Here is a 12,090-nt window from a genome sequence, read left to right on the forward strand (position 1 = left end):
CCCCCAGCCCCTGGCAGCCACTCATCTACCTTCTGTCTGTAGGTTTGCTTGTTCTGGACACTTCATATAAATGGAGTCGTGCAATATGTGGTTTCTTGTGTCTGGCTTTTTTCCCCTCAAACATACTATTTTCAAAGTTTATCCGTGTTGTAGTACGTTTCATACTCTGTTCCTTTTTATGGCTTAATATCCCGTTGTATAAATATACCATAGTTTGTTTACCCATTCATAAGTTGATGGACATTTGGGTTGTTTTTAACTCTTCTAATATTATATATAATGCTGCTGCGAGCATTCACGTACAGGTTTTTGAGAGGAGGAGGCAGTTAGTAGGACCTAGGTTGTGGAGAATCTGGCCTGGGTGTATCTGTATTTCTGTCCCAAGAGCACCTGTGCACATAGCTTTGACCACATCTGCTATTTGCTGCCTGTGATCACCAACCGTACCTCATTTTACAGAATGCCAGCCCTGGGTCCCCTAGGTCAAAGCCAGCAGCCTGGAACCCCACCACTGTGTGTGAATAGAGGGAAGGCAGCAGTGGCTCTGAAAACAAGACCCTATCCTTGCAAGAGTTACTGGAAACCTGGGACCTCTGCCCAGGACTGAGACCACGCCCCCCCCCCCCCCCCCACACACACCCTGTAGCTTGGCCAAGCAGCCTGGAGACAGAGCAAGAGGATCAGGTGATGGAACCCAAGGTAGCAGGTGAGGCGGATGGTGGGGTGGTGATGACAGTGGTATGGGTGGCAGACACAGGGCTAGATGTTTTCAGAAATGACATCTGTCTCTAAAACACACTCTGCTCCTGCCACTTTCACTTTACTGCCCTGCCCTCCTCAGCCTGATCTAGGCCACCACCTCCTCATGCGTCTTTTCCCTCCCATTGCCCCTTCCATTACTCTCCACACAGCAGGGGGCGGGGCAAGGGGTCCTTAAACCCAGAATGGTGAGGCCACCCCTCCCTTTAAACGTTCCATCGTTGGTCAGGCCATCAGAACATGGCTGGAAAATTCTTCCTCTAAATGTTTAGAGCTTTGCAGGCCCAGAGGCAAAATCAAGGATGTCATGTAGGTACTTACCTAATAAGAGAGAAAACACACATCCACACATTTTTTTTTTTTTTTTTTTTTTTTTTGTGACCGGTAAGGGGATCGCAACCCTCGGCACGGTGTTGCCCGCACCGCGCTCAGCCAGTGAGCGCACCGGCCATCCCTATATAGGATCCGAACCTGCAGCCTTGGCGCTCCCAGCACCACACTCTCCCAAGTGAGCCACGGAGGTCAGCCCCATCCACACATTTTTTTATTGGTAGAATGCAAAACTTTATTGATGGATGCTGAAATTTGAGTTTCACATAACATTATTATTCTTTTGATCTTTTTTTCCTTATTCTAATCTCTTAAAAATGTAAAGACCAGTTTTAGCTCACAGGCTATACAAAAAGAGGCCAGAGTTTGACGGCCCCTCATTTGAAACAAATCTGCACTTCTTCCCATGCCTTCCAGGTCCTGTGTTACCAGATTTCTGCATTTGCAGGCCTCAGCTACACAGCTCTCTCTCTCTGCCTGGCATGCTTCCTGCTCTCTTCTGGCAACTCAGTGGAGTCACTCAGTTGTCACCTCCTCAGAGGCCCTCCCTGGCAACCTGATCCAAAATAGGTGCCACACACACCCACATTATGTGCTACCACATTTGAAGATTTTATGCTTGTTTCCACCCATCATAGACTGAGTTTCATGATGTGGTTCCCAGCCCATAGAATATTTGTTAAATGAATGAATGAGCAGACAGCCTTCCACAGGAGGTACTATTGCCTCATTTTGCTCGTAGGAAACCAAGACCTCATGGGAAATGAGCAGCCCAGGATCACAGCAGAGAGTGGTAAAGGTGGGTTTCATCCTAGATCTGACAGACTCCATGTATTATCCATCACGCTTGGTGTTCCCAGCTTAGGAGCAAGATGGGGAGGTAGGTGTGGTGGACACTGGGAAAATCAGGACCCCAGGGGTGTGCTCAATACCCTTCCCTCTGTGGGAAGTAGCAAAAGGGCCTCACCTCAGCCCTTTTCTCCAAAGAATCTCTTTCAGGACCTGAATTTGGGACAGCCGGGACCATTGATTTTCTCTCATGAGAGCAGAAAGTATCTCACCCACCTAGTATCTCACTTTGTCTCCACACAGTTCCCATAGTAGCTTCTTGTGACCACCCTGGTGAAGCTTGGCAGTGTTGAGCTGAGGCCTCAGCCTGTTACAGAGCACATAATTCACTTTGTATGAAGTTCAAGAATAAGCAAAACTTATGGGTGGGGTCAGAAATCCCAGCAGTAATCGTCTCTGGGTCCGGGCACTTTCTCTGGCTGGGTCACTAAGGGAGAGCTGTCCGTGGTGCTGAAATGTCCCAGACCTGAGCTGTGCGACGTGTATGGTAGCTGTGATTAGCTAAATTCAAATAAAACTACAATTTCAGTTTCCCGGTCACACCAGCTATGTTTCTAGTGGTCAGGGCTACATGGGGCTGATGGACTGTATTAGACAGCACTGCTCCAGAATGTTTCCATCCACTAAGAATGTTCTAGAGCTTGATTGGATGGTAGTTTCACAGGCGTGTGCATCTGCTGAACTCACTGAGCTGAGCACTTATGCCTCTGTAAAAAAAAAAAAGAAAGAAAAAAGAAATACCTTTTTGAAGGCTCAAAAGTTCAAATCCCTGCCTGCCAGGCACTTGCTGCACAGCTTTTAACTTCTCTGTGCCCCTCTTTCCCAACCTGTAAAAAAGCGTGATGATGGTACCTCCATTTTGGTTGGTCAGGAGTGTCACCAGAGGTGCTTGCTGAGTGGCCTGACATGCAGGAGGTGCTCAGGAAAAGTGACTGGCTACTGTCTCTCAGAGTCCGTTTCTGTTGCTTGTAACAAAATGTCTGGAACTGGGTAATTTCCAAGAAAACAAATTTTATTGCTTACAGTTTCAGAGGCTGGGAAGTCCAAAGTCCAGGGAACACATCTGGTGAGGGTTTTCTTTGGTAGTGGCTCTACAGCAATGGAGGAGTCTCACATGGCAGAAAATGGTGGAGCAAAGAGAGAGAGAGTTCCTCATACACTTTCCTTTTAAAACCCTCAGAACCACACCCCAGACCACCATCATTAATTTATTCACTATGGATGTTCCTACAATCTAATCATCTCTTCAGGGCACCACCTTTTAATTACTGTAATAGGATTTCCCACCCCAACAGTTACAGAAGGGATTTAAGTTTCAACGAGGTTGGAAGGGGACATCCAATCTATAGCATCCCCTTACCTGGCTAGCAGGGTACACACTGCCACACCCCAACCCATTGTCCCTGTTAGGGAACTCAGTGAGCATCTCACAGGGAGCCCTCAAGAAGCTCACAGCATGGGTGGACTGGCAGCACAGGCAGCTGTGGCTGCCCGTGGGGACTCAGCCTAGACCCAGATGATGTGGGGTGTCTTATGGGAACAGCTCCCTGTTTTAGAGGCAGGAGTCTGATGCCTGGCCTCCAGGCCTCTTTCTATGGAGCCCCCAAGCCCAGTGACCCCTTTCCCCTGCCTGGGAGCCGGGAGAGGAAGGTAGGTGTGAATGGCATGGCTTCAGTCAGCAAGGTTGCCATGAGGTATCTGTTGTCTGTTTCACAGTCTTTCCATGGAGGGATGTCATTCTGTTCTCCTGGGAGCCCGTCCTTATTGTGCGTTGAGGAAACATGCCTAGAGCCAGGAAATGGCTAGTTAGCAGCATACAGTGGAGCCACAGCTTTGAGCTACATCCTCCCTGGGTCATGCCGGATCCACACAGGCTCCCTGGACCCCTGCACTAGTGCCCAGACAGGACACCACATCCCCAGAGTAATTCTGGGGGACATGAGTCACCCCATCACTGTCCACATGGACGCCTTCTTCACTGGGGTACATAACTCACCCCATTTGCCCACATGGACACTGTCTTCTCCACAAGCCTCACCATCTTGGCTGGAGGTCTGGTCCAGGGCAGGGATGGGGCAGGGGGTTGCTTCTCTGAAAAAGCTCAACTCAGACAAGCATCTTACCCTCTCAGTGCCTCAGTTTCCTTCCCATAAAATGAATCTCATAACATTGCCTCACTTGGGGCGGAGCAAAGATCAAGTGGGCTAATAACTATAAGGTGACCACAGCCTACATGGCACATAAGTAAATGTTGGGAGCCCTGAAGGGTGAGCAGAAGAGAGCAGGCCCAGGACACGTCTGGACTAGGATGACTGGGGCCCCTGAGAAATAGGCCAGTGTCTAGGGGGCCTGCAGGGCCTGGGGGCAGGTCTGGCCTCACTCATGCTCTCTCTTCTCCTCCAGCTCTTCTGTCTCAGGGGAGCATTGAGGAGGACCAGCCAGATGTCCAGGACACCACACACCCAGCAGATGCTGTCCACGTGAGTTTTCCCTATGCCTGTGTGCTCAGCATGCACATTAGTTTCCATCTCCCATTCTTGTGGCACTTCTACTACCCACCCCCTAGTCCTGGGGCAGGGCCCCTCCTTCTGCTTCTCCTCCAGCTAACCCCAGGGTGGGGCTTAGAGATGAGAAAATGGGTGCAGGGACCTACCTCTGGGCAGATCTGGGGCACAGGGGCTCTTTGTGACCATGCTGTTTATCAGCAACTGTCCAGGAAAGGGGCAGAGCAGTGCTTGGCATTTGTGCTTAGACCCTGAGAGAGAGCAGTAGATGAGTGAGCAAATGGTGGCACGGAACCACCGCCTTCCTGCAGCTGGTGTCCAGATGGAGGGGGGGGGCTCTGGGTGTTAAGAAAGGAATGTTGGGATTCTGAAATCACTGTTGCCACACATGAAGCGCCTTCTCCGTGGGGTCTCCAAGGAAACACCACACATGGGCAGAGGGACTGTCATTATCGCTGGGTCTGTGGCCCCAAAGCCTGAGTCAGGTCTCTGAACTGGGCTTAGACAGTTGCTATCCCAGAGCCTGAGGGTGCTGCTGCAGTGGCAGGAAAGGCTGGGTTGTGGGTACTTGCTGGCACCGAGACACACATTAGGGATGGCGCAGACACTATCCTGGCCCCTAGGCCTCCCCTGCCTAGCCCTGAAGGAGATGAAGACCACACAGGTGTGACACGATCAGAGGGGCTGGTGAGGGACATCATCTGTCCCTCGGGGGTTCGTAAAGCTGAGCACTTAGGGGAGGTGATGAGGAATCTCATGTTTTAGTCTGCTTGGGCTACTGTAACAAAACACCACAGACTGAGTGGCTGAAACCACAGACATTTATTTCTCACAGCTCTGAAGTCTGGAAATCTAAGATCAAGGTGTCAGCAGAGTTGGGTTCTGGTGAGGATCCTCTTCCTGGCTTGCAGACAGCCGCCTTCTTGTTGTGTCCTCACGTGGCACATAGAGAGAGGGCTCTGGTCTTATTCCTCTTCTTTTAACGGCAGTAATCCCATCATGGGGTTCCCACCCTCATGACCTCACCTACACTTCAATACCTCCAAAAGGCCTCACCTCCAAATAGCACCACATCGGGGCTAGGGCTTCGCTGTATGAATTTTGGGGGCACGCAAACATCTCGTCCATAATACATCATGAAGTGGGATAGCACCTAGCACAGTATCGCAGTTATAATGGCACCACCTCTTGGCATAGGTCACTCAGAGTATGAATGCCCCCATGACAGCAGGGAATTTTCCAGATCATGTCCTGCCATTCCCTTCGGGACTGGCCCTGGTCAGGCACGGTCCGTGGCTGAACTGATGTGTGTGTGATGTTTCAGAAGCCAGTGACCTTTAAGGATGTGGCTGTGGACTTCACAAGGGAGGAGTGGGGACTGCTGGACCCAGCACAGAGGATCTTGTACCGAGATGTGATGCTGAGGAACTACAGCAACCTGGTGTCCCTGGGTGAGGCCCCCCCATCTCCTCTTCATCCATGTCACTCACATGTGTGCGTATTTATCCCCTGCCTTGTCCTCAGTTACTCACACCCAGGTGTGTCCTTGCTCTGACCTGTGTTCCCCAGCCAGGTCCCCTCTGTGCAGAGACTGACCCCCTACCCCACATTACCAAGGAGAGACCTTTCCTGAGCCTCGGTACATACACTGCAATGTTCGGCCCATGTTAGAGCCTGGCTGACTTGGAATATCAGCATCAACATTTTCCTCCTCTTTTCTCACCGTTGGCAGGACTTCCTGATTCCAAACCAGACGTGATCTCCAAGCTGGAGCAATGGGAAGACCCCTGGACTATGGAGAGAGATGTCCCAAGAGGTCCAGGTAAGTGAAGTGAGGGTTTCTCTTATCAGATCAGTGGGTTTATTTCTCCTCTTCATAGATGGGGCAGGGAGATGCAGTGTGTATCCAAGGGGAAAGTGCCCCAAAACAAACCCTGTACTCATTAAGCAGTCACTCCCCCCAGCCCCTGACAACCACTAATCTGCTCTCTGTCTCTATGATTTGTCTGTTCTGGACATCTCATATAAAGGGAGTTTATATAACTTTATCACATAAATACATATAAGTTCATATATTTCTCATATAAATACATTAAGCAGTACTTTGTGACTGTTTTCTTTCAAAATTCATCCTCAGGCTGGCTGGTTAGCTTAGTTGGTTACAGGGCGGAGTTAGAACACCAAGGTCAAGCATTCAAATCCTTATACCAGCCAGCCACTAAAAAAAAAGAATATCACATCAGTTTTCAGACAGGAACCAAGGCCTCCAGGTAGTAGATAGCGACATGGGACAGACTCTCAGAGGCCCGTACACACGTGTTATCTTGAAGCATTCTCACCATAGCCCCATGAGGTCCATGGTGTGAACTCCGATAAGCTCCCAGTACTCAACCCTAGCACGGGAGCATGTGTGTTCTCTTCCCTCTACCGTGCCACCTCCCTAGGGCTCTGCCCCTGACGCTTAGTAGTCTAAGAAGGAGCACCAGGCGCTGAGGAATAGTGGGAATGGTTTTCATTCTCATGCCTGACCCAGGCTCAAGCACAGGGTCAGAGGGTGGGGCCTGGTGCAGGGTGGATGTTGATTGATTAGTCAGTGTCACTGATTGGTTAGTCAGTGCCTTATAGATTCACAGTAGGAGACATGCTGTGCACTGGCCTTGAGTGGGGGGTGCTGAAGATTGGTTTCTTTCCTTGACCTCCTCCCTCCAAGCAATCAGAACCTGGAACATGGAAAACAACAATGTTCACTCGAGGAGGTCTGTCTTATTCTGAAATGTGCTCACTTTGACCCTGTACCCACCCTCGCTTTTCTGCATTTAGGTCTTTCTTGCCTCCTATTACCACAGGGTATATTAGTTTCCTGTGGCTGTTGTAGCAAACCACCACGAACTGGGTGGCTTAAAACTACAGAAATACATTCTCACAGAAGTGACAGGCCAGAATTCCAAAATCCATATCACTGAGATGAAATTAAGGTGTTGACAGGACTGCACGCTCTCCAGACACTAGAGGAGAATCCATGCCTTGCCTTTTTCAACTTCTGGTGGCTGCCTCACTCCAGTTTCTGCCTCTGTCTTCTCATTACTTTCTCTTCTCTGTCTCTCAAAATTCTTCTCTGCTTCTCTCTTCCAAGGGCACATGTGACTACATTTTGGGCCCACCTGGATAATCCAGAATAAACTCCCTTTCTCAATATCCTTAACTTAATCACTTTTTGGGGGTGTCATATAAGGTAATATTCACTCTTTTAGCATATAAGGCAATTGTAGTGGGTTGAATAATATCCTCCAAAACTTCAGGTCCACTTGAACTTCAGAATGTGACCTTATTTGGAAATGAGGTCTTTGCAGATGTAATTAATTAAAGATCTTGAGAAGAATCATCCTGGATTTAGGGTGGTATCCTTCCAAGAGACGGAAAAGGAGAAGACATGGAGAGACATACAGAAGGCTGTGTGAAGACAGGCAGAGATTGGAGTGAGGTGGAACAAGCCAAGGATTGCTAGGACCTGCCAGAAGCTAGGAGAGAGGCATGGAATGGTTTCTCTCTCAGGGCCTCCAAAAAGAACCAACCCTGCTGCCACTTTGATTTGAGATTTCTGGCCTCTTGAACTGTGAGAGAATAAATTTCTGTGGTTTTAAGCTTCCCAGTTTGTGATACTTATGGCAGTTCTAGCAAATTAATACAGTAATATTCATAGGTTCTGAGAATTAGGATGTTAATATATCTTTGGGGGTCCATTTTCTTCCAGCCTACCACTCCAGGTCTCACACCTCAGTTAAATAGCACCGTCACTCATTAGCTGGATGATAGTGGGCACATTGCTGATGTTTCCTGAGGCCCAGGTCTCCTAAAATATCTCATATTTTTTGAGGTCACGATGTGGGCATCCTGTACATAGCTGATGCATGTTTGCTGAGAGCCGAGCCCTACTTCAATGACGGGATGGTTGTGACACAGCCACGGTGGTGCCTGACAGGTGTAGTGGCTCTAGTGACTTTGACCTGTGTTTTTCTGTGCTTCCTTCCACCACTTTACTTCCCCACTGATGTGTGTGCAGAAAAGGGGTGTTTTTTTTGGTGGTTTTTTTTTTTAAAAGATGACCGGTAAGAGGATCTTAACCCTTGACTTGGTGTTGTCAGCACCACGCTATCCCAAGTGAGCCACAGGCCGGCCCCTGCAGAAAAGTGTTAACACAGCAGACCTGAGGCTGACATCCTGAGAAAGGCCTGAGGCAAGGCTGGCCCTTGGCTGGTGTCTGTCAGCACCACGCTATCCCAAGTGAGCCACAGGCCGGCCCCTGCAGAAAAGTGTTAACACAGCAGACCTGAGGCTGACATCCTGAGAAAGGCCTGAGGCAAGGCTGGCCCTTGGCTGGTGTCTGTGAACTAAGGTTTCAGAAGACATTCCCACCATTTCCTAACTGGTAAGAGTGCCTTACTGTGTACAAACAGTGTGGTTTATGCCAAACACCTTCTTTTTGGGAGTCTGGAATTTTTGTTCATGCCAGGCGGAGAGTGCCTACCTGAACAGCCCTTGATAAAGCACTGGGCCCTGAGTCTCTAACAAGCTTCCCTAGTAGACAGTACTTCATACGTGTTGTCAGAATTCAGTGCATCCGGTGTGACTCCACAGGGAGAGATAGTTTTGCTTTGTGTCCTTTCACTGTGATCAGTCATAACTGTGAGTACAACTTTTTGCTGGGTCCCATGAGTCCTAGGAGAGGGACCCCGACCTACCTGCGCTTCTGTCCTCAGTCCCTGTCCCCTTCCTCAGTTACAGGAGCCCCTTCTCAAAGCTGCAGATTCACACAGTCTTGGCCAGCAGCCTACTCTATTGTCTCCGTCTGACAGCCAAGGTTCTGTAAATCCTCTCCCAGAGGGCAGTACACATCCAGATTGGGCCTTGAATGTGTATCTTTGCTTGTTTTTCAGACTCAAAACCTCGGACCCTAGCTGCACAGCTGACCCCAGACAAAGGCAGTCTGCCTTGGGGGTGGATGACAGTGGGACTCGAAGGGCAAGATTTCTGGCACACCATATTGAGAAAAGTTGTGGGGCGTGGAGGCCAGGCAGCAGAAAGATGCTGCCAAGTAGTGATGCTTAGCCAGGGGGAGAAGAACCTGGAGCGGAGCCTTGCAGGAAGTGTCCACTGGCCCCCGTTTGTCACTGAGCATCAGGACACTCCTCCAGCCTCAAACCACATTCTCAAAAAGGGCCTCACATGCGTTTCAGTCTTAGATCAGGGTTACTCCTGCCAAAGAGAGGATGTGTGTGGAGAAGCCTGCAGCTGTTTCCCAGACCTTAGTCGGCCACCAGGAGTCCACACTGCAGAGGGCGTCCCAGTGTGCAGTGGGTGGGAAGATGCCTTTGGCAAGAACACGTGCCTCGTGAGCTATCAGCAGGTTCCCAATGGAAGGAAGCCCTACACATGCGAGGAGTGTGGGAAGGCCTTTGGGCAGAGCACTCATCTCATTCAGCACCAAAGAACCCACACTGGCGAGAAGCCGTATGTCTGCTGGGAGTGCGGACGTGCCTTCAGCAAGAACTCGTCTCTGGTCAAGCACCGGCGCATCCACACGGGCGAGAAACCCTACACGTGTGGCCAGTGTGGCAAGCGCTTTCATGAGAGCTCATCGCTTGTCAAGCACCAGCGGGTGCACACAGGTGAGAAGCCGTACACATGTGGCGAGTGCGGGCGCACCTTCAGCCAGAGCACCCACCTCCTGCAGCACCAGCGAGCCCACACCGGGGAGAAGCCATTTGCCTGCCACAAATGCGGCCGAGCCTTCGCCGACTCCTCGGCCCTCCTTGTCCACCACAGAACCCACACGGGAGAGAGGCCCTACGAGTGCCGTGTGTGCTGCAAGGCGTTCAGCCTCAGCTCATCCCTGGCCGAACATGAGCGCTGCCACACAGGAGAGAAGCCGTACAAGTGTCGGGAATGCGGGAAGGCCTTCAGCCAGAGCTCGTCCCTCAGCAAGCACCTGAGGACACACACGGGTGAGAAGCCATACTCATGTGGTGACTGTGGGCGCACCTTCAGCCAGAGCTCGTCCCTGGCCAAGCACCAGCGGGTACACACGGGTGAGCGGCCCTATCTGTGTGAAGAGTGCGGAAAGGCCTTCAGCCAGGGCTCCTACCTGATTCAGCACCTCAAGATTCACAGCGGTGAGAAGCCCTACACATGCAGTGAGTGCAGGAAGCCATTCACCGACTCCTCGGCCCTCATCCTACACCAGCGCGTGCACACAGGTGAGCGTCCTTACGCATGTGGAAAATGCGGGAAGACCTTCAGCCAGAGCAAGTTCCTCACCCAGCACGAGCGGATCCATACTGGCGAGAAGCCCTTCGTGTGTGGTGACTGCGGGAAAAGCCTTCCTGCAGAGTTCATCTCTCACCCTCCATCAGAGAACGCACACTGGGGAGAAGCCTTACAAGTGCAACGAGTGCGGCAAGTCCTACATCCAGATGTCGCACCTCACCGAGCATTACCGGGTGCATACCGGGGAGCGGTCCTACACATGCAATGTGTGCGGCAAAGCCTTCAGCCGTGGCACACACCTCACACAGCACCAGCGTGTCCATGCAGGTGCCAAGCCCTTCATATGCCATGTGTGTCAGAAAACCTTCCAGGAGGCCACAGCCCTCATACTGCATCAGAGGACTCACTCTGGCAAGAAGCCCTTTGAGTGTCGTGAGTGCGGCAAAGCCTTCAGCCAGAGCAGATTCCTGGCCCAGCATCAGAGAATTCATTCCCGGGGGAGACCATATGAATACAGCGAGTATCAGAAAAGCCTGAGCAACTGTTTGGTTCTTGTACGTCAGTGAACTGAGCACATGCCAGAGACCTTCCCATCTGTCCTTGGTGTGTTGTCCTCTGTCCGGGGGAGGCCCTGTGAGTGTGAAGAGCTCAGGGCCTGTGTAGGGCAGCCTCTGTCCTGCCTCACACACATCTTCCTACAGGGTCACCTGGTCTGGTGAGAAAGCTGGGCGTGGGCCTTTGATTTGTCTTCCTTATCCCCGTAACCTTCAAGGGGAGTAATGGCCACTCCCAGTTCTTCTCCATCATTAGGTTCCCGTGGATGCCCACCAGGTGGCAGGAGGGCCACAAGTGTGAACGTGCTTCCTCTCAGCAGGCCTGGAACACAGCTTATTTCAAAGTTTTTGCCAAGGCAAAAATGAAATTAAAGGGGAAAAGTCTATTTTAAAAAGATGCTTTTGCAGTTTGTGCCCTGTTTTAACTTGGACCATATGGTTTTGGGGTTTATTTTTCCCCCAAATAAAGTAAGCTTTATATTCTGAAATGTTATGTGTCACAAAGTCCAGTTCTTTAAAAAGGAAATTTTGCATCTTATTTCTCAGCTTCAGCATGAGGACTTCACCAAATCAGTTGGGACAGTGATGTTAGCTAAGGTTTTATTTAGCAGGTTGTAAGCACTTTGTAGGTACTGCCCTTCACCCTCTCTGCAGCCCTGGGATGCTGAGTGTTTTTATCCCCAATCCACAGATCAGGAGCTGAGACTGGTTTTTTTTTTTGGGTTTTGTTTTTTTGTTGTTTTGGCAGCTGGCTGGTAAAGGGATCCAAACCTGTGATAAGTGTTCTAAGTCTGTGCTGTAACCAACTGAGCTAACCGGCCAGCCAGCTC

At 50.5% G+C, this 12,090-nt stretch overlaps 1 protein-coding gene across 1 annotated transcript; it reads left to right on the forward strand.

Moving 5' to 3' along the window:
* Positions 1-660: 660 nt before the first annotated feature.
* On the forward strand, positions 661-11,748 carry LOC134373940 (zinc finger protein ZFP2-like). The gene is given in 7 exon segments (XM_063092027.1): positions 661-706; positions 1,832-1,888; positions 4,342-4,418; positions 5,767-5,893; positions 6,175-6,264; positions 9,377-10,809; positions 10,811-11,748. Coding segments are annotated over 7 exon segments (2,265 nt in total). The 5' UTR covers positions 661-687; the 3' UTR covers positions 11,273-11,748.
* Positions 11,749-12,090: the final 342 nt, after the last annotated feature.

This window comes from Cynocephalus volans, chromosome 3, assembly GCF_027409185.1.
Source record: "Cynocephalus volans isolate mCynVol1 chromosome 3, mCynVol1.pri, whole genome shotgun sequence".
Taxonomy (NCBI): Eukaryota; Metazoa; Chordata; class Mammalia; order Dermoptera; family Cynocephalidae; genus Cynocephalus; species Cynocephalus volans.